Raw genomic sequence first — 25,336 nt, 5'->3', positions numbered from 1 at the left:
GCCACCATGTCCCTTCCCCGCACCCCTCCATACACACACTAAAAAGAAGGGGGTGTTCACACATCCAAATCCTCCTTAATACATTATTTGTTTAAGATCCAGGAATATTAAAATAGTTGTTTGGGTAAATTTTTTATAGAAATCTGTTCTTCTGTTTGTGCACACACACGCAACAGCTAGCAGCAGCCATTATTGTAGATCAGTGTGGTGTACTGTTTTCTGCACCCAAGTAATCAATTTTCTACATCTAGAAAGGAAGCATTAAATCCACAGCCTCTGTCACACAGATAAAGGAAACCCACATACCACGTGGGTAATTTGGTCCAGAAATGAAAACAGGAGAGCTTTTAACATTGAGAAGGCATCGTAAGGTTTACCTCGGAGAGTATGGAATTGATTTGGGCTTCATCTGATTGAAGGCGAAAGTCAGCTTCTGTGCAGCCCGCTGCTGCTGAATTTCCTAGGCGCAATAAGAAATACATTTTTGTAAAAACTTCCAACTATATTTAAACTTTTAACAAGGACTTTCTGTGCCACGTATTTGTGTAATGTATATATAATATGCACATCGGTGTGTGATGGCACCGCTAAGCTACGCTTGTCATTGCAGCCTTGAAAGCAACTACAATTTGGGGGGAAAAAAATTCTAGAACCATCCTGTAAGATAGGCAGTCCTCGACTTACAACCATCTGTTTAGGGACCGTTCAAAGTTACAACGGCATTGAAAACAGTGACTGGACACCTGCTCAATATTTGGACGGTTGGTAACTGGCATGTACCTGTATCAGGGATATAGGCTGACTCCACTGAAGCGTATGCAATGTTTAGCAGAGGAGAATTGGGCACCTTTGGCAGGAAGGAGGAGAAGGAAGTAACAAAAAAGAAAATTTTGTATTGTATTTTTCGGAGTATAAGACGCACCTTTTTCCCTCAAAAGAGAGATTGAAAATCTGGGTGCGTCTTATACACTGAATACAGCATTTTTTGCCTCCCGAAACCCCACCCCCTTCACCAAAATGGCCATGCAGAGCCTGTAAGAGGCTCTCAGAGTGTTCCTGGGGGGTGGGGAGGGCAGAAATGAGCAAAAAGGGGCAGGAGCACTCTATAAGCCTCCTAAAGGCTATGCATGCCCCCCCCTTTTTTTTTTTTACAAAAAATGAGCCTGTTTTTGCGAGAAATGGGCCGTTTTTGGGAAGTCTGCAGAGTGCAAAACCTTTTTTCTAAAATTTGCCTCTTCAAAACCTTGGTGCGTCTTATACTCCGAAAAATACGGTAAGTATTTGCTTTTGTTTCTGTGGTACTGTAAGAATCTGTCCCTTCTGAGCAAAAGTACAACTTACTCTCAAGCAAAGGTGTAACACTGTGTCTTCTTTGTAAATGCTTGACCAGGTATTGACAACTTCGGGGAGAAATGATTTGATGATGTAAAGGTGACCTGATTTCAGAATATCGTACTCGGACCAAGTGCAGGCCACCTTCAGGGCTCGTCGCAAACCTCCTCCCATCTCTTCCTTGCTTAAGAATTCGATTTTGGCACAGAGGCCCAGCTGAGACCAGGAAGACATGCTGTTGTTCAAAATGTTGGGAGAGCTTTCCTCCAGACGATACACAGTGACTGGCTCTCCTATGATGTCACCAGAATAAAGTAAAAAAAAGACAGGTGAGGATTAGCGAATCGCACTAGAAATAGCACTTAGACTTATATACCGCTTTAGAGTTGTTTTACAGCCCTCTCTAAGCAATTTACAAAGTCAGTATATCATCCCCAACAATCTGAGTCCTCATTTTACTGAACTCGGAAGGATGGAAGGCTGAGTCAACCTTGAGCCTGGTGAGATTCGAACTGCTAAATTGCAGGCAGCCGGCAGGAAGCAGAAGGAGCCTGCAGTACTGCATCCTAACCACTGTGGCTCAGAATATTAATGTAATGTAATGACACTTTATATCAGTGACTAACCTATCCAAGATGAATCTTGCTTGAGAAAAACCAAAATCTGATTCATCTTGACCGGATGAGTAACTACCAAATATAAATTAATGAACTCAACCTTATATTATAACATTTGCTTTGAGATCTTCCATCTCCTATCGCTCAAAACTCTAGTTAAGAATCAGCGAGTGCAAAAAGGGAGGAAGGAAAGGAAGAAGATATGGCGTTCATCTATCTTGTTCAAATTTCATAGTAAAATACAATAAACAAAGTGTTCTTTTTATCAGAAATTGATTATATAAAAGAGATAAAAATTCTGGTTTTTAGAACAATTCTAATCACTGTTAGAATCTTTTTGGTACCCAGTGAAGACAAATTTTACTTACTCAAGCACTTTGAACATTTTAGTTTGCTTAATCCTTTAATCTGCTGATATTCTATTTGCTCTTTTATATCAGGGTTGCCTGATTTTTAGGGTCTTATTTGTTTTCTTGCGTGTTAAATGGTATATTATATAAAATTATTGTATGCCTACCAGGTCTGTTTTGACACAATGAAAGGTCATCTAGAAAAACTTGAAATACATAAATAAAAATTCATACCTCTTGGAGGCACCGGGGTGAATGGGATGCTTTGTGATAACCTCATCAAATTATTTCTCTCCACAGCTGTAGAGAAAGGCAAGGCAATCTGTTGTAGATTAAGGATTATAGTGCTTTAAAAAAAATTATTTCATTTTTAGGAGGTTAGAGACTGACCTGAATAGTAGTAGGTGGTATCCATAATGGGCTTGAAAGGGGAAGCTATGCCTAAAATAAAGAAAGAAATAAGTAAATAACATCCTACCCTGTTTCCCTGAAAATATCTTGCCGGATAATAAGCCCAATTGGACTTTTGAGTGCATGCACTAAAATAAGCCCTCACATTTACAGCAATGCAAAAAATGAAGCTTTTCAAGTGAAGTTTCATCAAACTCTAACAAGTTATAAACATAACATCAAAATTATTGCATTAAAAACCTGTGATTTTGAAAACACTGAGGAGAATTAAAACCTCAACATAAACAGGACAACCCCATCTTGGCTTATCCTGGATGAGAACAAAAAGAAATTTTCTTTTTGAAGAGCTAAGGTACTAAAATATCCACCGACATTTCTACTGAGACACTTTTGTCTGCAGTTAAAGCTGAATGATGTATTGAATTCAAGAAAAGTTACTACCAAGACGGAAACTAACGGTACTCTGTAAGCAATAACTTACCATTCAGTGCATCTTCCTCAGAAGACCTACAAGTAACAGAGACACCATTAAAACTTTAGAGATATTTACATTTCTTGGATTTTAGTGCTCTCATTGTAAAGGAACAGAAAAATTCCTCAGGAAGAGTATCCTAGAACAGGGGTTGGCAAACTTAAACACTCAAAGAGCCATTTGGACCCGTTTCCCACAGAAAAGAAAACACTGGGAGCCACAAAGGTCCTAACCGGAAGCCCCCTGTTCAATTCTGGAGCTCACCGGAAATTCAGTTCCCTCACCATAGAGTCTCCTCCTAGCGTAGCATACTTTTCCCTCTACTTGTCATAACTGAAAGCCCTATCAATTGTGGAGACAACTGGAAAACCCTCCCCTTGCCATAGAGTCTTCTCTTGGCGCACTGTGCTTCTCTCTCCCCTCCCCACCGGAAGCTTCTCTCAAAATTGTGGCGCCAACCGGTGACGGAGCCGCAGCAGAGGGAAGAAAGAGCAACATGTGGCTCCAGAGCCGCAGTTTGCTGACCCCCGTCCTAAAACATTGAATGTCTGTATAGGAGTACTACCATGTAATGTAAGCTATAAATCCAACCAACCAATTAAAGAACATAGGGCTAGGATGGCGAACCCTTTCTGCTGGCACCCGTGCCGTTCCCCCCCCCCATCAGATCTCCATGGCGCTTCTTTTGTGAGCTTCTGTTTCCCTACAAACGACGAAACAGAAGCTCACAAAAGAAAAAAGATCTTACTTCCTGCTATGCTGCCGGTGTTGGGATGCTGTGGCCCTCAAGTCTATGCTGTGCATGTGCGCCAGTCCGCAAATGCACATGTTCACGCACACACACCCCTTCCAGTTTGGGCATGCGCATGCGCAGTTTGGGCGCTCAGTGTCTAAAAGGTTCGCCATCCCTGATATAGGGCTTCAACTAAAATGTAATTTACGGTTACTGCTACCTTCATGCCTATTAACATAATCTGGCAAATGAAATATTATAGTCAAAGCTATATTTTCTCATGCTTCCTCATTTGCACTCTTTCCTGTAGGAATTCTTATACATCAAATCAAGGTAGCCTCAAGCAATGGCAGAGTTACTGGTCTCTGGAGATAACCAAAGGCATAAAAGATAATGTTTTAATGCTCCGTACGGGATGTTTTAATGGTTCACTTACATTTCATTCCTGTAGGAAGTTCGACCTTGCAACCAATCCTGGAAAGGAAGGAAAACCAGAAAGGAGCCGGTGAAACAGAGGTTAATTGCTGGGTTTGATGTCAAACCATGATACAGTTATCATGTTCTCGTTGTGAGATCTATCATGTTAGGTTTCTCTAAAGCTGTTTCATTGATCCAAGAAAAATCTTTTAAATTGCTCAAAATGGCAGATCAATGCGACGATTTCCACTATACCCAATTGTCTACCCCCCCCCAAGTTCTTTTATAAGGAATACAGAGACGATACTCAAGAATAAAAGAATGCAAAAGCTGTTGAGTAACTGCTTTTCTTCTTCAAGGTTATCTCCAAACTACAGGGGTGTCAAACTCAATTTCATTGAGGGCCGATGTTTGACCGGGGCAGGGGGGGGGGAATGGCTGTGGCCAGGGTGGGCGTGGCCAGCTCGACATTACTCGTGACAGGGGCGCCTGTGGTGGACCGAGCATTCGCCAGAGAAAACAGGCTCCCCAGCTCCGTTTTCAGCTGTGATCACCTCCTGCAACTTTCTGTCAGTGAAAACGGACACTTACAGCCCTGCCAAGCTCTGTTTTCGCTGGCAGAGGCACCATGGGCCACTCCTTTGATGCTTTCAGGATAGCCCCACGGGCCAAATCTAAACACCCCATGGGCCCCCGGGCCTTGAGCTTGACAACCCTGCCATACTGTAACGAATGCTAGACTTCCTCATGCTACTCTTAAAGCATGAGTACCTCCCAGGGGCCGGTAAGATCCCACAGATTGGGCCTCCTTCATATGCCGTCAGCCAGACAATGTCGGCAGGCAGGTCCTGGGAGGAGAGCCTTCTCTGTGGCTGCTCCGGCCCTTTGGAATCAGCTACCCCCAGAGATCCGGACCTTACCCACTCTCATGGCCTTCAGAAAAGCTGTTAAAACCTGGCTGTTACGGCAGGCCTGGGGCTGTTGACCTCATTGTTGAGGTCCAGCCCCAATTAGAACGAATGCATGTGTTGTGTTTTAAACGGTCTTTTTCTTATTTTTTTACTTATTTTTTCTTCTTCTCTTCTTTCTTTATAAGCCGCCCGGAGTCCTTCGGAATTGGGCAGCATATAAATTTTAATAATAAATAAATAATAATAAATAAATGAGTTTAATGGAAGGATAGAGCTGATGGATTATCTCTGTGATGCTGCTATCAACTTTCCATTGATATTCCAACGCTTAAGTGAAAGTGTCAACAATCACCATACCAATGGGGCCTGTCAATATTCTACTCAATGCTTTTTTTCCCGTTTGATCTTTCCCCGACAGCCAGAGAGGTACAAAAATTCCCGGCACATTTGAAAAGGCACTTTGAGAGGTGACATATCCACCATGTTGAACACCGTGTCAACACCGTGGGCGACAGCATGTATTTGGCAGAGAATACTGAAATTTGTCATATGTTACTTTCTGTCAGTAACTTAAAAAGTTTTACTTTTGGATTCTTGGGTTCTGCTGTTTTAGGTTTTTATGAAAAACGCACAACAATTTGCATTGTGTTTTTACTCACTGTGAGCAAGGCTGCCTTGGAGTCCACCTGGTGATTATCCTCAGTAGAGGCTCTTCTGCTCTTATTGTGAGCTAAAAAAAAAGGACCTTGCAATTAGGATCTGAAGTCAACTGATTGTTTTTGATGGATTGATCATCTACCATTGGATGATAACATTTAGCTAAAAATTCCATTGATCCAAGTACAAAACTCAGTATGAAATCCTTGACGACATTATCTATGGTTTGTTAGCTTACTGGGGTGGTAGAGTATCTCAGAAAACAATTCTTCAGGTTTTTAATAGCAATAGCACTTAGACTTATATACCGCTTCACAGGGCTTTACAGCCCTCTCTAAGAGGTTTACTGAGTCAGTCTCTTGCCCCCAACAATCTGGGTCCTCATTTTACCCACTTCGGTAGGATGGAAGGCTTAGTCAACCTTGAGCCTGGTGAGATTCAAACTACTGGCAGTGGGCAGAGGGAGGGAAGGGAAGGGAAGGAGGGACAGACGGACAACAGCAATAGCACTTATATACCGCTTTACAGTGCTTTACAGCCCTCTCTAAGCAGTTTACGGCAGGATGGAAGGCTGAGTCAACCTTGAGCCTGGTGAGATTCGAACTACTGGCAATAGGCAGAGGGAAGGAAGGGAAGGACAGACGGGCGACAGCAATAGCACTTATATACCGCTTTACAGTCCTCTCTAAGTGGTTTACAGAGTCAGCCTCTTGCCCCCAACAATCTGGGTCCTCATTTTACCCACCTCGGAAGGATGGAAGGATGAATCAACCTTGAGCCTGGTGAGATTTGAACTGCCAACTGCTGGCAGTCAGCAGAAGTAGCCTGCAGTACTGCACTCTAACCACTGCACAATCACAGCTCTTTGTAGTGAAAGTATTAGTCTATATTTGCAGCACTTTATAGAATACACCAAATAAAAATGAAAACATTTGTGTTAATACTTACTTTGCTCTGATCGTGCAGCTCTATAATAGTCACTGAAGCCTTCACATGAACTAACATGTCTTAGAGGACCTTCTGTATTACTGCTGACCTGCACATTAAAAAGAAAATAATGCTAGTCACCATCATCATTCTACTAATGTGGTGCACCTCTTGGTAGGTGCTATTCTTTAATTGCAATTATGTCAGCTTCTCCCAACCTGCAGCAATTCCTATCATTCTCCGCCCATATTCTCAGAAATGAAATATGAGCAATGCTGGTGTGGCCCGCCAGACTCGGACAATGAGGAGGTTGGGGAGGAACGTGGGCCAGTTCTGGAGCCTGGGGAAGGCTCCGATGGATGCTCTGAGACAGAGCCAGGACCGTCTTGACATTTCCAAGCCATCGGAAAGACAGCTGCCTTTGGAGGCTGATATGAGTGAGGAGGAAGAACAGCTGGGGCCTGTTCCAGATGCCCGTATGCGCAGAGAAGTTAGGAGAAGTGAACAACGGAGGACAAGGAGTCGACTCGAGAAGCAAAGCACACGTGAATGCTGAATAGTCCCTCCCTGACTAAATAGAAGGAAAGGGGAGTGGTTGTCGTAGCAGACAACAGTTCGTATTTCTGAACATTTTGCTCATTGTGTTTCGTGCCAGAAAGACTGCTTGCCAGAACTTAATTTGCCGCCTTTTGGCTGGGAGCTCACGGACTTGCAATTATTGCAAGGAACTGATAAGGTCTGTACTGCCATTAACTCCTTGAAGGACTACTGCATGGACTTTTTGTGGGTGAATGCAATTAATTCACAAGAGGTAAATAAAGAGGGGGTTTTTCGTGACAAGGAGTCTGTTTCTTGCTTTTGCCAAGGCTGGGTCAGAACAAATGTCACCCAGACCTGATGCAGAAATGAACAGCTGGAATATTTTACCTTCTCTTTTGTTTTCTCCATGCCTTCTAGAATTGCTTTTTTGAAGTCTTCCTGTTGCTCCTATCAAAGGGAAGGAGGAAGGCATTTAAAGTTAGTTCTGATTTGGCTGTAACCTTTGTTTTAGTTGTCTGTCCATCTAAAATCCAGGGATTAAAAAAAACCAAACAACCAGAGCCAGTTTAGTGCAGTAGTTTCAAGCAGCAGACTAGAAACCAGGAGGTTGGGAGTTCTAGTCCTGCTTGCCACACAAAGCCCGCTGGGCAGCCACTCTTTCACAGCCCCAGGAAATGGGCAATAGCAATAGCAGTTAGATTTATATACCGCTTCATAGGGCTTTCAGCCCGCTCTAAGCGGTTTACAGAGTCAGCATATCGCCCCCACAGTCTGGATCCTCATTTCACTCACCTCGGAAGGATGGAAGGCTGAGTCAACCTTGAGCCGGTGAGATTAGAACCACTGAACTGCAGATAACAGTCAGCTGAAGTGGCCTGCAGTACTGCACCCTAACCCCTGCGCCACCTCGGCAATGGCAAACACTTCTGAAAATCTTGCAGGAAAAACTACAGGGATTTGTCCAGGTACTTACTAGGATCAAGACTGACTTCAAAGCAAACACACACACACACACACAATACACCCATAGGATTCTGTTTTCTGAAACTACAATTCAGTTCAGTGCTTCAAAAGTGGCCTTGGCACATTCGATCCCTCCCGGAGATGTCCTCCCTTGCATATCAATTCTACATCAAAAGTCTAGCGCTAAATTCCTCCCATCCCTCCTCCCACTTACCTCAATGCTGTCACTTTTTTCTTTACTCATCATCGGTGTCTCCTTAAACCGCTGCAATTCCATGCTGTCCCTGTGACCTACAGCAGCCAGCATTACCATGCAAAAAACAAGAATGATTACAGATTTAGGTACAACTGTCGTTATTCACATGTTGTTGGAATCTGAAAATGCACAAACATTTCTTTTTAAATTTATTTTAAAAAAAAAATACCAGTCCCACTGATCTTCCCCACGAAATGGTTATCTTTGATGTGGTCTCTTTGATGTAGTGGTGAGGTCAGTGGCCTAGAAACCAGGACTAAGTTCTAGGCCTTCTTTAGATGTGAAAGCCAGCTAAGTGATTTTGCACCTTTATCTGAGTGTCAACCCAATGCACCTGAGAGGGTTGTTGGTTGGGGGGGGGGGCGGGGGAGGATAGGAGGCATGAGAATTAGGCATGTTTGCACCTTGATTTATACATAAAAAGTAGGATAAAACTACATCACCAGCACCACAATGTTACTGTCATCATAATGATGACCTGGAAAAAGCATTCGTCCAGGAAAAAAGTAACATTCCAATTTGCTGCATTCAAAAATAACTTCTCATCTTGTTTTCTAGGAGTACATAACATGGATTGCTAACATTTTTACTAAGGGCTGCTCAGTAGAAAACGCAGAGTTGGATATAATCAAAATTTCGAAACATAAATCTCCCCCAATAAAAAAAATATTTGACACGGAAGCATGCTATTCTTTCTCTCATGCTTCGTAGACACATGGCAGACTTTAGAAGTACTAACTCCTATCCTAACTCTTATGTAAGGAACAATGATGTCTTGCTCTGTCCACATTATAGCAATAGCAATAGCACTTAAAAAGGACTTTACACTTAAATTGACTGAGCCGAGGTGGCGCAGTGATTAAATGCAGCACTGCAGGCTACTTCAGCTGACTGCAGTTCTGCAGTTCGGCTGTTCAAATCTCACCGGCTCAGGGTTGACTCAGCCTTCCATCCTTCCGAGGTGGGTAAAATGAGGGCCCGGATTGTTGTTGGGGGCAATATGCTGACTCTGTAAACCACTTAGAGAGGGCTGAAAGCCCTATGAAGCGGTATATATGGCTAACTGCTATTGCTATTGCTATTAAAAAGGACTTTACAGTGTTTTACAGCCCTCTCTGAGTGGTTTACAGAGTCAGCCTCTTCCCCCCAACAATCTGGGGGTTCTCATTTTACCCATCTCGGAAGGATGGAAGGCTGAGTCAACCTTGAGCCTGGTGAGATTCGAACTGCCAAATTGCAGGCAGCAGGCAGTCAGCAGAAATAACCTGCAATACTGCATTCTAACCACTGCACCACCTTGGCTCTTAACACTGGATTTCCCATCCACAAATACGCAATATATGGATATCAGCACATTTGAAATGAACAGATTGTGCAATTCGGGGTAAGTCATGCAGGCTGGCCTCACTGCAAAGATGGAAGCTATGGAAAAATGGGACCTACCATGAGGAGTTTTTTACTATGTGTACATTTTAAATGTATCAGCACAACATTTAAATCATGGCTGTCCAACCTTTTGGCTAGCTTGAGTGAAAAGGAATTGTTCGGGGCCTATATATAATATAATTTTATAATATAAAATCACATAACGTTAAAAGTTTATAATCTTGTGGGGGGTTCATTACTAGCTGTCCAGGACTGCATGAGGGCCACAGATTGGACACACCTGATTTAAATTAACCTTCCCCAACTGATACTCTTACAATGACAGTTTATGGGAATTGACATCTAGCACCTCTATCAATAAGTTTGCAGAAGGGCCCTTGGCTAATGACATTTAAATTAAATGTGACTAGGTTATATTATCAGTTCTTTTTACAACACAAAATACACCATTCCGCCTACAGCGAGCCACCAAAACGACTTACAAGGGAAAACAAAGCCTATATTATCTAAAGTCCACACATTTTGTTAGTACACCTCTTTCCCAATATCTAAACACCATCCTTCCACTGTTTTGGTTTTGTTTTGATTTTTTTTCAATTAAAAAGAGGATGCAAGTAAGTAACACAATTTAAAGCGATTTTTTTTTTTTTTTTGCTGTTAAGAAGAAAAAGCAGAATACTAAATTTTGATTTGCACAGGCAATTTGCTGCAGTAGCCAATTCCCCAAAGGTGAATAAAACAGTGGTTAGGTGATAGACATTGTGAGAAAAGTTGACAGAGCCCGTTAACACAAGCAGAAATTGGTACAAGGAATTTTTACATCTTTTCATGGAACAGACAATATTTTTGTATGGGTATCTTGATATTTTATATCAAGATACAAATATAACATTGGACAGAGCAGCACTCTTCTTAATTATAAGCTCTGATTTGCGGTTGACAGACACAACCACCATTATGTCTGAAAAATATTGCCCACATTTCAAGATTATTATTATTATTATTTTTAAAGGGAGTTTACACTTTCACAAAGAAGGGAACCATTTGGAGAGCTTGAAGAAATCAAGACATTAAAAACCAGAGCGCACCAAAAGTACCACAAAATCCATAAAGGCATCACACACAATTCTTGATAAATCAAACCTTGCAGTTTAGATTTGATCCACAGTTTCTGATGTTGTACAGTGACACCGGAACTTAAACTGGAGATCTTGGCTGACATTTCTGGAAAACTTCTGTTCCGGCTTTCAACTTCCCGTGTCTTTTTCAATCCACTACAAGGAACGCTTCTGGTTTCCTTAGCAAGAGTCACCTGGAATTTACTTCGGGCAACAGTCTTCGCAAAACTAGAAGAGGTCTGGCCATTCTCTTGGTCTGAAAGGTTTTCTGCAGCAGCGCCATCGTTTTCCTCCTCAATAAATCCAGACTTGACATAACCGCCGCCATTTTGGGAGATGGAAGCGAGCCAAAAGAAGCCCGAAGATGGAACTTTGCAGCAACCCCCAGCAATAGCCGGATGCCCTCTTTTCAGCTGGTGATACTTACCCACAAACGCACCAAATTCAACGGCGTGTTCTCCTTCAGCGGCCTTTGGGACCACAACGTCCTCTTCCTTTGAGGTGCTTCCCGGCTGGTTTTTACAAATGGGTTGAGAAGGAGTGCTGACAAAAAACTTAGCGGACAAAGATGTTAGATAGGGGAGGCTGTTTAAAGAACTGCCCCCCTTTTTAACTTTATTACTGTATTTGGATACTTGTATACCCTGTACTCTTTGACGAAGTTCTGTGGGAGAAAGAGCTTTTGGAAGTAAGGCACCCCCTGAGGAACTCGCCTCGGGAAAATTGAACTCGTCCCCCTTGGTGAAACCAGAGAACTTATGTCCTGGGTCTTTTTCTTCTTGCATAGATATGTTGCACAGCACCGCGTTATTAGCGTCAAGGCCTCCTTGGGGGAAAGAAGAGCCAAACGCGTTGCCGATACTGTGCTTCCTCCACATGGAAGATCTTAAGGGAACGTCGTCGATGAGGTTCTGGGTCAAATGTTTGGAAATACTCAGTTCCCGGGTGATTTCATTGTGGACCTTGCTTGCTTCCGAGGCCTTCTGGGCGGTGAGAGTTTTCAGCGTATCCACAGTGAGAGCAGAGAGGTCTTGCAAGTGGCCGATTTGCGTGTCCAGAGACTGCAAGGAGCGTTTGATGTAGTTGACTCTGTCGCCCACCTCCTTGATTTGGATGCACATCTGCTCAACGCTGGAGAGAAATAATCACAGAGAGAGAGAGAGAGAGAGAGAGAAGGTCTAAGGGATGCTGTTCTGACTACAAACCCTCTGAAATCAATCAACGATTCCTTTAATTAGGAGTGACAGCAGCCCACACAAAACGTTTTATCAATCACCACAGGCTAGCAAGTCCATCCGATCGGAAGATGAATAGTTGTCTGCCACCGTGACCCGACAAATGTGTGCACGACAAAAGCGCGCTGACGAAACCGCAGCGTGAAAACCACGTCGTCATCAACGCGCCCACAACAGCGCCCGACAACAGCGCGCCAACAACAGCGCGCCAACAACAGCACGCCGACAGAAGCATGATTTAAGTTAAGGTAAGGGTTAGGTTCAGGGTTAGGTTCAGGGTTAGATTTACGGCTAGGTTTAGGGTTAGGTTTAGAGCGCGCTTCTGTCGGTGTGCTGTTGTCGGTGCGCTTCTGCACTCATTCGTCGGCGCAGTTTATAACTCGCGGTTTTCTCGCTGCGGTTTCGTCAGGCGTGCTTTTGTCGGTGAACCGTCTGCCACATCTATTCATCTCTGCCCCCTACGTTTTATCCCCAGACCTAGGGTGGGGCTTCGCTAGCAATGGTTGCTTTTCTGTCCCAAGGACCGGCCCACAGATTGCCACTGCTCTCCTCTCCTCTGCCTTCTGCGCATCCGCTTATCAGGCACTGGACCCAGCTGTTCCTCCTCTTCCCCATCAGCCAACTCCAGACCTGGGGGCTGTTGACTCTCAACCTCAGGGCTGACGGACAGCCCAGGCTCTGCCTCTGTCTCTGTCTGTCTCTGCCACCAACATTCCCTCTTCCCACTCGGAGCTCTCAGGTTGCCTTGATGCTGTCCCTCACTCCCACGCTTCCTCCTCGTCTGATTCGAGGAGGAAGCGTGGGAGTGGAGGGACCCGCGTCCGACAAGCCACAACACATGTTTTGATAAGATGCTAGACATCTAACAAGTTGTAAACTAAAGGACTTTAATTCTGCCATAAAAGAAAAGATCAGTGACCGTAAAGCTATTTTCCATGGAGACGTCATGGAACATTTCTACTTCAACCATGACTCTGGACTTATCTCCTTCTCAATTAATACCATCTGAAGATGATTTTCCTATTGCATTGTGTACAAATGGCACAGAATATGATTTCCATGCTGTGGTGTTTTTCAAAACCAAAGGTAAGCACAGATTTTTTTTTAAAAAAAATGGAGAAAGTTCATTTTAGGGTGAGTAATGCTTATACTTCTACTATAAAAAAAAGGGGGGTGTGTGGTTGAATTATTTGCCTACCGTTCAGAGGTGACTCTAATTCTTTCTTCGCTCCGACAATGGAATTTGTCATCTTTTTCACTGAAATACATCTCAACACACAACTCTTCAAAATCATGAAGCTTCTTCTGATCTTCTTCTGTTAGAAACAGTTCTACGGAACAGGAAAAAAAAACCAAGACAGTTATAGAAGTTCTACGAATAGTCTGTCATGCTAAAAAAAAGACCAGGAAAATTGCAGAGATCAGCGCAAGAGAAACGATAACGTTCCTCTAGTGTAGACCCTAAAAGTCTACACTCTACAGATATGTACAGGTATGTATAATCTATGTATATTCTATAGATTCCAAGATGAGATGAATCCAGCATTACACAGGAATATTTTTTTTTTTAAAAAGGAGAAACCTCCCTGCACAATTTCTTTTTTGGTCTTTCAATGACCCCATAATCTCTTGAATCGGGGTGGAGTCAGGGCAACTGAATGGAGCTGTGTGTTTATTGGCCGGATGCCCTTCCTGTTGCCAATGCAGAGTTCACAGCTGATGTTTATTCATTGTGCTGCTACCTAGGATCCAACTCACAGCAGGCAAGAGCTTGTAAGGCAAGAGCTCCCCCGCTTGGCCACTGACACCACTCCCTTCGAGCAACTTTTAAAGATACCCAGGTGCATTTTTGAAGGTAAAGAAGAAGCAGAAGAGAAGACATTATGTATTCTGTCCGTGCTTACTTGGTCCATCTGAAGTTTTATCTTTCTTCCTTCGTTTGCAAATGCAGTAGCACAAAGAAGCCATGTGGCTGAGAATAATAAGAGGGGGAGGCAGGATGGGCTTCTCGTGATAGGTCATAACGAAATGATAACGCTGATACTTCCACACAAGGTTAGAGATAGCTTTCACTTGTAAATACACATTGCTAAGGAAAAAAACAAGAAAGAATATTAAAAAAAAAACCCAGGTAAGTGTTTCAGTACAAAAATATCCTACAAACCAGTTTTGCCCATATGATACTGCAAAGAGATCCATATTTACAAGAACTGTACTATGGTTTGTTACCAGAGATGGTAAAACTAACTGTTTTAAATTATCCAGTTTTGTTTCTATCTGGAAATTGCTTCTAGACTTGGTCCTTGAGGCAGAAAAAAAATGGGTTCCACCACAAAACCGCATTCGACTAAAGGGCGCTCGACGAAACCGCGTAGCTGACGTCATCACAGCGCGACAACAGCGTGGAGAAAAAAGCACGCTGTAAACGCTAAACCTAAAATTAACCCCTAAACCTAAACCTAACCCCCCTAAACCTAATCCTAAACCTAACCCTAAACCTAACCATTAACTTAACTCTAAACCTAACCCTAAACCTAACCCTTAACCTAACGCTAAACCTAATCCTAACCCTAACCCTAACCCTAAACCTAACCCTAAATCTAACCCTAAACCTAACCCTTACCTTAACTTGAATCGGCTTGCTTTAAAAGCGCTATTTAAAGCACCTTCTTTCTCCGCGCTCGCTGTTGTCACCCTGTTCATGACGTTAGCAACGGGGTTTCATCAGGCGCGCTTTAGTCGAGCACGGTTTTGTCGTGCCACAGAAAAAATGAAATGTTGACTTACTTAGGGATTTGCTGATTAGATAGCTAGTATTTGTAAATGCGTAAAAAAAAAAAAAATTGAGGCTGCCATTTTACTTTGCATTTTACTATGCTAAAAAAAAGTTTGAAGTCAATGTTTTTTTTTTGTTTCCCCCGTTATCCCACACTTCTTGTTTCTTTTCCTTTCCCATTTCCCTACTACCTTTATTTTTTTTATATTACGATAAATTGATTTAAAAAAAAAAAACTTCTACTATGGTTCTACAACTACCAAAGAAATTTCTAAAGCTCAGTTTAATAACCAAAGGGTCCTGTGAAGTTCATACATACTTGAAAAAGGCGATGAGAAGGTTGACCATAATGATGTACTGCACAAAAAGGTATACGGACTGAAGAAACGGAGTTAGCCATGATCCTGTGACACAGCGATGCTTAGCTTCGGAATTATTTGCACATACTGCGCAGATCAAAAAGAATAAGAAACATAAATATGGCAGATACAAAGGTGACCCAACATCAATCTGTTTTTTAAACCCAACACCTCTGAAATATTTCATTTAAAAATATCCCTTGTTAAGGTTTTAACCTGGTAAAGGTTTGCAAAATCAAACGTTCAGATCAATGCTGACTTTTTATTATAAATCAGGGGCATCAAACTCAAGGCCCGCAGGCTGGATCTGGCCCACGGGGTGTTTAAATCTGGCTCGTGGGGCCGGACTGGAAATAGCAAATTCCATCCACCCCCCTCCCTCCCTACTGCCTGGATGACCTCCTGCAGCACTTTGCCAGCCAAAATGGGGCATTGGGGGGGAGGGCTCACGTGGGGGCCCCCGCACCCCATTTTGGTCTGCAGGGTGTTGCTGGAGGCGTCTGTCCCGTTTCCCTCCCAGCCCACGGAAGAGAACTAAAATGCTGATCCAGCCCTTAAAGAAATCCAGTTTGAAATCCCTGTTATAAATACAATAATACAATAGCAGAGTTGGAAGGGACCGTGGAGGTCTTCTAGTCCAACCCCCTGCCTAGGCAGGAAACCCTATACCGTTTCAGACAAATGCCTATCCAACATCTTCTTAAAGACTTCCAGTGTTGGGGCATTCACAACTTCTGGAGGCAAATTGTTCAACTGATTAATTGTTCTCACTGTCAGGAAATTTCTCCTCAGTTCTAAGTTGTTTCTCTCCTTGATGAGTTTCCACCCATTGCTTCTTGTCCTACCCTCGGGTGCATTGGAGAATAGTTTGACTCCCTCTTCTTTGTGGCAACTCCTGAGATATTTGAAGACTGCTATCATGTCTCCCCTAGTCCTTCTTTTCATTAAACTAGACATACCCAGTTCCTGCAACCGTTCTTCATATGTTTTAGCCTCCAGTCCCCTAATCATCTTTGTTGCTCTTCTCTGCACAAATGAATCAATGAAATCATAATTACTTACCGTCAATTTCATAAGCATACACTTCACCAAATATCATCCAGTAAGGCTGAAATACAATATCTTTGGCTAGGACCCAGGAGGGTTCTTCGTTAGGATAAAGTATTGCTTTCCTAGGTACTCCAAAACTGAGCAGGACCAGGGCCATGATCACGACAATATAAAACATGTTCGCCACCTGTTAAAACAGAGCAAGAGTCAATGAAATTGAAAGTATTAGTAGAAGGTCACAGCAGCCTTGTGCAACATGAGAAATGTTCAAGATATGGATTTCAATCAGGTATAAGTAGTCCTTGATTTGGTGCGGTGGCCTAGGGATGGAGCTCTCGCCTCCCAATGAGGAGGGTGTGAGTTCGATCCTCGGTAGAGGCAGATATTTCTCTCTCTGGGCACACATGAGAATATATCTGCTGAACAAAACTCCGCGATGGTGACAGGAAGGGCATCTGGCCATTAAAACACTCCGCTCCACTCAGTTGCCCAGACTTCACTCCGCAAGGGATTATGGGGTCGTAAAAAGATGATGATGATAGGCAGGCCTTGACTTATAGGCTGTTCAGGTAATCCAAGCATCCGAATTTTGTTTTTGTTTTTAAATAGTTTTTATTAAATATTTTAATCTTTAAAAACAGAAAGAAAAACACAAGAAGAAAAAATGTTTTGTTTTTTCAAGCATCTGAATTTTGGATCACATGACCACAGGCATGCTGGAAAACGGTCATCAGTCACTTTTTTCAGTGATGTTGTAACTTTGAACGGTGGTTAAATGAACTGTCGTAAGTCGAGGACTACCTGTATATAAACCAGAGAGGAATGGAATGGAACCCTGATCCTCTTAGGGCCGCTCCAAGCTTTGGATCCCTGCTCAAAGTTGTCACCAAACTGTAAAAGCTGATGTTACACTTTCAAGATGAAAATTATAACAATTAATGGGAGATACTTGGACTAAATCTTGGAAGCAGCTGTCCTGGCTTCACCTGTTATTTCCGCATATCAGTTCTGATACATGCTCTACCCTTCTATGTATAAATCCATGATTTCAATGCAGAAAACCAGAGTACGTCACATGTGTGGACTATATATATATATGCGAGAAACGTCTGTGTAAATCACACATGTGCAGCAAATACAATATGGGGGATGGGAAAGCATTAAATGTGATCATTAAAGTTCATAGATGCTTCCATTCCACATCATGCTGCATATACAATCAAGCACACCTATATTTGTATATATCCAAGATGACCGCAGATGGGGACTGCAGCCAAGAAATTAAAAGCCACTTGCTCCTGGGGAGGAAAGCTATGGCAAATCTAGACAGCACACTAAAAAGCAGAGACATCACCCTTCCAATAAAAGTGTGTCTAGGCAAGGCTACGGTTTTCCCAGTTGCAATGGATGGCTGTGAAATTTGGTACATAAGAAAGTCTGAGTGTCAAAGAATTGAGGCCTTTGAACTCCTGGTGCTGGAGAAGACTCCTGCGAGTCCCTTGGACTGCAAGATGATCAAACCAGTCAGTCCTAGAGGAGATCAACCCTGACTGCTCTTTAGAAGTCCAGATCCTGAAGAGGAAACTCAAATATTTTGGCCACCTAATGAGAAGGAGGGACTCCCTGGAGAAGAGCCGAATGCTGGGAACGATAGAAGGCAAAAGAAGAAGGGGACGACAGAGAATGAGGTGGCTGGATGGAGTTCACTGAAGCAGTCGGCGTGAGCTTAAATGGACTCCAGAGGATGGTAGAGGACAGGAAGGCCTGGAGGAATGTTGTCCATGGGGTCGCAATGGATCGGACACAACTTTGCAACTAACAACAACAACAGTTCTATAATATTCCTCCCATGCTGAGAATTAACTGCTAAATAAAGTCTATCTATCTTAATTTACTGAAAGTAAAGTAAAAAGAAATTTATTTGCATTAAAAATTCAACCACAAGATATATTTGTTCAATCTTACCATTTTCCCAATCATCATGACGTAGGGTCCAGCATGTTGATTTACAGCCAGAAAATCCAACAGTCTCACATACCAAAATATTATATTCAGGCAGTAAATGAGTCTTCCAGCAACGAAAACATAATTTTCTTTGTAAGTATTTTCATGGAAGTTCCCTTTTGCTCCAAATCTTAGTACAAAACCAATGAAGAAAGTGATAATGGCTATTGTGTCACTGATGTTGAAGTAATCATTGAACCACACTTTAACCTTCTGGCTAATCTTTCCAGCTTCTGACATAAAGATCTGTATTAAAAATAACAAGAAAATCGGGTATGATCAATTTTGGTTCATATCAAGGACATTAACGGCCTGATTAGGTGGCTGTTAACATGAACCCACAGCAATCTGTTGAATGTCAGAAACTAGAGACCAACAATCATGGCAGTAGCTTTACAAACCAGGGTTATAAGGCAGTGGTTTCCAGTTTTATATAGCAATAGCCAGGAGTGGGCTTCAAAAATTTCAGCAATGGACTCTCTACCCAGTTGCTGGGTGGGCATGGACATGGTGGGCATGGCCTAGTCGGCCTCCTGAACCACAGCGGGATTTGGGGGGGGGGGCGCATTTTTGTCTTCCCCGGGCTCCTGAGGCTTTTCTTGAGCCTCTGGGAGGACGAAAACTGCCTCCCCTGGGCTCTGGAGGCCGGAAACGGGCCCTTCCGGGAGGCCCTTCCTCCCCCCCACCGAGCCTCCATGCGGGCCCTGCACTTACGTCACATCCAAAATGGGCCGCGTGGAGACTCCTGGGAGGGGAGGGGCAGGGTGGGGGGGCCATTCAGGGGTGGGATTTGGAGGTTTCCGAACCGGCCATAATATTAGCTATGGGTTCTCCCCAACCTGGGTGAACCCCATAGCAGCCCACTCCTGGCAATAGCTTTTAGACTTGTATACCGCCCAATAGTGTTTTACAGCATTCTCTGGGAACATATTGGCCCCAGCAATCTGGGTCCTCATTTTACTGACCTCTGAAGGATGGAAGGTTGAGCTCCATTAGGATTGAACGCCAGTCTGTGGGCAGAGTTAGCCCGCAATACAGTATTCTGCGTCACTGCAGCTCACTATATATTTGGCCAGCTCAATGACCATACCGGTAGTAATTCTGCCTCCAACTTTCCCCACAAAACAACCCTGTAAGGAGGGCTGAGTTAAGAGAAAGTGACTCATCATTTCCTGGTCTTTAGGGAAGCACCTTAACCACAATAGAAAACTGCCCCCTAGGAAGCTTAGGATATTTCAAGAAGGCAATGGAGAAAAACAAGGCCAGAAGGGGCCCATGAGTGAAAAAATCGAGAAACACTATTAAAAGGCACATTTGCTTGTATTTGCTCTGGTTACTGTTGGCACACATTGCTGTGGCCCATCAGTGGGGCTGGCAGCAGAGTCGGACAGTGAGGAAGTTGGGGAGGATCATGGGCCAATCTTGGAGGATGGAGAAGGCTCAGACGAGGGCTCTGCATCGGAGGCAGAGATGGGGCCAAGGCCATCTGGGAGTTCTCAGCTGCCTTTGGAGCTAGACAACAGTGAGGCAGAGGAACAGCAGGAGCCTGTTCCCAGTGTGCACATGCACAGAGCTGCCAGAAGACAAGAACAACTAAGAAATCAGGGTCGACTTGGGATTAAGGCCACAGGTGAACGGTGAATGGCCCCTCCCATAGGAAATAAAAGAGGAGAAAAAGGGGAGTGGGCTTTTGCAGGAAACCATTCATTCATTCGTTCATTTCAGGAGTGTGAAGATCTGTCCGTGAATCTCCGAAGTCTTTCTTTGCACAGCACTGTGTTTGGAAAATATCTACATGGCAGCTTTCCAAGCTAGATAAGGTCTGTGGTCATAAATTCACCTTTGAAAGACTTTTTACCATGCCTTTGCTGAATGTGAATGAGACGAATTCACATTTGTTTAATAAAAGGGGTTTTGTTGGGACCAGGAATCTGCCTCGGGCTTTTTGGGGAAGCCTAGGTCAGAACACACGTTAGATGAAACCGTGCCAATAGCCAACAGGAAAAAACACAGAGGCATGGTATTTAAAGAAAAGGAAGATGACACCAGAAGTACGAGCATCTATACTAGGCTCTGGATTGCACAAATATAGTTTTAAGGGGATCAGCTATGAATAAAAGATACATTATTTGCATCTTAAGATCTGGTCAGGCAAACCTTACAATATAAAGGGGAGAGGGGGGGAAAAGATTATGGTGGAACTGGCACCAGGCTTGGTAATTTCTGGACCTCTAAGATGTTTGGAACGTCTGTATCCAAACTTGTGCATATAAACAATATGTCTGTTAAATCACACAGGTGGTCTCCAAATTGTATGACGAGAACCTTGAAAAAAAGCAGCTTAAAAGCCCTTATGCTTTTTAGCTTCACACACTCTTAACGCAAACATTATACACAGGACCAGATTGACTATCCCACTTTGAACCATTTATGGTGGACTGGCAAAGTACAACTTGTGCATACCCTCTTTGTACAACAAATTCAGTCCACTGTTATTGGGTTTTGTTTTTTTTTTCTTTTCTGATGAAGCATTTGAAACCCTCTTCAGTGGAACAATGTTAAGGCAGACATACCTCGCGGATTTTCTCAACCGCCAGTGTGAAAATGTAAGCAATGACAATCCATTCCTGAACCGAAGGCAATTCTTCCATTTTCACCAGAACCACAAAGGTGTAAAGCATCAGGAATCCTATATAGGCCAACTAACAAAAGACAAGACAAGTGTTAAGATATCCATCTGGATAGGTTAAAAACAAAAACAAAAAAGATTCCCGGAGGGGGAAGAGTAATTCTTTACCACAACTAAAACCAACTCACCGTGTTGAACCAGAATTTCACTATTGGCGCGTGATAAAAAGCGTAAAACTTCCGTGTAATGGGAAGCCTCTTCGGTTTTATCATGCTCTCCATGTCATGCTTTACGTCAGAATGATCCAAGACCTGGACTTCTTTGAAGACTTCCTAAGATTAAAGCAACATGGTTAATTGACCTACACTTGGTAAGCGCTGTATTTTTGTGGTTAAGAGTACCTGATGGGATTGACATAGTCAAAGTCAGTGATAGAGTGGCAATACAATTCTCTCCTGGAACAAAAGTCCCAATTCAGCTCCCAGGATGTATAAACACGACTGAAGAAAGATCTACGGACGCTCCTGACAGCTGCTTTCTTCAGTGTCAGCAATACTAAGCTAAATAAATGAGTGTTCGATCCTGGTCTATAGCAAGTTCCTAGGAGCATGGTGGCTTGAGTAGTTGGAATACTGGGCAGGATGTTAGCAAGCCGTATTTGAGACCCGAGGGCTGCAGTAGGGCGGGGTTGAGCTATTATCCATCACTCGAAGCTCCTATCATTTAAATGTGAGTCAGCAGTGTGCTGCAGCTGCCAAAAAAGCCAACAGTTCTAGGCTGCGTAAAAACAGAGGGATAGAATCAAGATCACGTAATGTGTTAATACCACTTTGTAATGCCTTGGTAAGGCCACACTTGGAATACTGCATCGACTTTTGCATCCACAATGTAAAAAAGATATTGAGACTCTAAAAGGAGTGCAGAGAAGAGCAACGAAGATGATTAGGGGACTGGAGGCTAAAACATATGAAGAACGGTTGCAGGAACTGGGCATGTCTAGTCTGATGAAAAGAAGGACTAGAGGTGACATGATAGCAGTCTTCCAATATTGCAGGGGCTGCCACAAAGAAGAGGGAGTCAAGCTATTCTCCAAAGCACCTGAGGGTAGAACAAGAAGCAATGGGTGGAAACTAATCAAGGAGAGAAGCAACTTGGAACTAAGGAGGAATTTCCTGACAGCGAGAACAATTAATCAAAACAACTTGCCTCCAGAGGCTGTGAATGCTCCAATACTGGAAGTTTTTTAAGAAGAGATTGGACAGCCATTTGTCTGAAATGGTATAGGATTTCCTGCCTAAGCAGGGGGTTGACTAGAAGACCTTCAAGATCCTTTCCAACTCTCTTTATTCTATTCTATTCTATTCCATTCCAGCAAGAAGCCCCCAACTGGGTCCCCCCAGTGACATCCAACCCTTTCAAACTGGGCCTTGGTGCTTCTGGCATGAGTGCAAATAAAGGAAGCGTCTAATTTGTTTGACTGGCTTTAACAGGGGCAAGTATAACTGGGTCCTTGGAATGGATGTGAAGACTTACCATTGGTATTTCTTCTGCTATGTTCTGAAAATTGTTTTCACTGTCTTCCATCGTCATTTGATGTGCATCCTGGGACTGAGGAATGTGAGACATTTCGGCCTTGGTTTTGTATTCCAGCATTAATATAGTAGGGGGGAGAAGGATGCTCAGGATTACCTGTGAAATGTTAGCATCGGACAATTTAAAGGATTATTTCCACGCGAGAGTGCTTAGAAACAAAAGAAAGTAAAACAAAAAAACAAAAACACCACCCAGCACACAGATTCCTGCTTTCTCTCCCCACCCTTATTCCAGCAAAATCTGTCAGGTAGCAAGTAAAAGATGTAGAAGAATGCTTATATTGAGCAGCTTACAAATATACCCAGTTTCCCCAAGAGGGGAAAAAAACTAACCCTATCTAAAATATCATCCAGCTAAATGGGTTTGTACAAATTCCCATCCTTCGTCGTATCTTCCCCCTACCCCCCCCCCCCCCATATTGTATTTTGATTTCCGCAGCCAAGTTTAACTGACTCAATCTTTGTAAAGCTTCTTTTCTTTTCCGTATCTTTGGAGAAATGAAGCATGAGGCCACTTCAAAGGGTTCTTTGCTGAAGAGCAAAGCAAGCAAGGGGCCACAAACCAAACCCAAGACAAGACTACCGTATTTTTCGGAGTAGAAGACGCTCCGGAGCACCTTAGATTTTGGAAAGGAAAATAAAGGAGGTGGGGGGCGGAATTCTGCCTCTGCCTACCAGCATCCATGGTATTCATCTGGCTAGCATCCTGTCAGTGTGTGAGAGAGTTGAGGGCTGTTTGCACCGAGGTGGCACAGTGGGAGCCGAGGTGGCGCAGTGGTTAGGGTGCAGTATTGCAGGCCACTTCAGCTGACTGTTATCTGCAGTTCAGCGGTTCTAATCTCACCGGCTCAAGGTTGACGCAGCCTTCCATCCTTCCAAGGTGGGTGAAATGAGGACCCAGACTGTGGGGGCGATATGCTGACTCTGTAAACCGCTTAGAGAGGGCTGAAAGTCTAACTGCTATTGTTATTGCTATTGCTGTGTGAGCAACAAGGAAGGAGACAGCGAGGAGCCTGGGCGTGGCTTCTTCTGTACTAAAGCTGCATGCTGTGCTGATATCTGAAACTAAAACTGAAAGTGAAACTTCTCTCCTCTGCTGAACTACCATGTTGGAAAAGCTGCTTTTGGTATTGTATATTTACTTCATGTGTTATACTATATATAAAGAGAAGTTATTGAATCCTGCTGAATCAGTTACTTGTGTGTGCTTTCTGAATGCGATTGTTGCTGCAAACTCTGACACATCCTTGCAGCAAATAGCAAACAGCCAGGTCAACTTCATCACATTATTGCAGCCTGATTCAACATGAGTAGCTGATAGGCGGGTGGATAAGCCCCTCTGAATTCCCCCAATCAGCTGTTCCAAGCTGCAGGGATTGCCACAGACCACCGCCTCCTCCGTGCTTCGCATGTTTGGATACATTTGGTATATAAGACGCACCCAAAATTTCACCCTCTTTTAGGGGAGAAGGGAGTGTGCCTTATACCCCCAAAAATACTGTAATCACACACTCTTATTTTAAAAAGGAGACTTCAGGAGTTTTCTGTAAAAGGACTGAAAGGCTTTGGTTTTTTTTTTTAAATAGAAGTGCCTTCTTTCATTCGAACACAGTGGGGTAAATTTTCAGCCTGGTTATCTGGACAGAAATGGAGGTTCCTGGTGTTAATCTAGTCTATATGGCTTACTTGTCTTGTACCATTCTGAAAACTTACCCCATTCGTACCCTGAGGCTTTGTCTGAATTGTGAGGAAGCTCTCACTTGCTCAGCTCATGCTACTAAAATGAAGCATAAATATGAAGACTTTCTACATCGCATTTTACTTTACTACCTGTAGGAAGCTTAATTACAGTTCAGTTTTACATGGGGGTTGAGTCTGTTAAATGGGTCACCACTAAGTTTTTTTTAGTAGTAGATTAGTTCTCATGATGAACTAGAGATCCATCTCTACTTAAGAGCTACTTGCCTGGATTCGGCCTTCTATAGGTCTGTACCTTTTTCAAAAAAGATAATACAGCGTCAAAAGAAAAATTACTGTGCATTTCAACACCACCTCCAGCTTTGATTTTTACACATCCCTAAATAAAGATGACAGTGACAGAGACTATAGAACTACACGCTTGCAGATATTATTTTTGTATAATGCAATTGCAATAACACTCAAGGCATCCGATGAAAACAAACCCCGAATGGAGCCTACCTTGTACCATGAATTTTTCCTCATGTTCAGCCTTCCCATCCACATATCCGATAGCAACATCTGGGTGCAAGTGTGTGCTACAAAAGGACGGAGGCGTGAAGACACGGCTAGTTTAAGGCAGGTGGCATTACTCCAGTTTTTTAGCTCGTACGTGAGTAACTTCATCGCCATTGTTTCATCTTGCCGAAAGGATTGCTCTAATAACTCAACGGCCAGCTCTCCAAACTCACTGAGGAAAAGGGAGAGAGGAAACAAAATGCATTTGAAGATGCATATGAACAACAGGTACACAAACAAGTGCACCAATCATCAACCTGACTTGCCTAGACTGACAGAACCAGAGGTGGGTTCCTACCAGTTCGCACCTATTCGGTAGAACCGGTTCGTCAAATCTACTGAACC

The 25,336-nt window shown here is 43.2% G+C and overlaps 1 protein-coding gene across 3 annotated transcripts in view; it reads right to left on the bottom strand.

Annotated features, from left to right (window-relative positions):
• Nucleotides 1–25,336, bottom strand: part of TRPM7 (transient receptor potential cation channel subfamily M member 7) — a 69,780-nt gene that overhangs the window by 3,924 nt on the left and 40,520 nt on the right. For 2 of the 3 annotated variants that reach the window (XM_087704238.1, XM_087704237.1), the window contains exons 17-36: nt 24,935–25,163; nt 22,677–22,832; nt 21,332–21,475; nt 21,088–21,216; nt 18,476–18,760; nt 16,523–16,697; nt 15,421–15,547; nt 14,230–14,414; nt 13,524–13,656; nt 11,116–12,221; nt 8,545–8,621; nt 7,755–7,814; nt 6,849–6,936; nt 5,903–5,973; nt 4,352–4,389; nt 3,192–3,217; nt 2,690–2,740; nt 2,534–2,599; nt 1,342–1,625; nt 378–460 (exon numbers count right to left, since the gene is read on the bottom strand). In XM_087704238.1, the coding sequence (XP_087560364.1) occupies nt 378–460; nt 1,342–1,625; nt 2,534–2,599; nt 2,690–2,740; nt 3,192–3,217; nt 4,352–4,389; nt 5,903–5,973; nt 6,849–6,936; nt 7,755–7,814; nt 8,545–8,621; nt 11,116–12,221; nt 13,524–13,656; nt 14,230–14,414; nt 15,421–15,547; nt 16,523–16,697; nt 18,476–18,760; nt 21,088–21,216; nt 21,332–21,475; nt 22,677–22,832; nt 24,935–25,163 (3,513 nt within the window). The remainder of the gene's footprint in view (nt 1–377; nt 461–1,341; nt 1,626–2,533; nt 2,600–2,689; nt 2,741–3,191; nt 3,218–4,351; nt 4,390–5,902; nt 5,974–6,848; nt 6,937–7,754; nt 7,815–8,544; nt 8,622–11,115; nt 12,222–13,523; nt 13,657–14,229; nt 14,415–15,420; nt 15,548–16,522; nt 16,698–18,475; nt 18,761–21,087; nt 21,217–21,331; nt 21,476–22,676; nt 22,833–24,934; nt 25,164–25,336) is intronic. The other variant, XM_087704239.1, reaches the window with a different exon arrangement.

This window comes from Thamnophis sirtalis, unplaced genomic scaffold (genome assembly GCF_051295495.1).
Source record: "Thamnophis sirtalis isolate CommonGarterSnake01/CBP01778 unplaced genomic scaffold, rThaSir2_p1.2 scaffold_2, whole genome shotgun sequence".
In the NCBI taxonomy this organism is placed as follows: Eukaryota; Metazoa; Chordata; class Lepidosauria; order Squamata; family Natricidae; genus Thamnophis; species Thamnophis sirtalis.
This window is presented reverse-complemented; position numbering and strand designations above follow the sequence as displayed.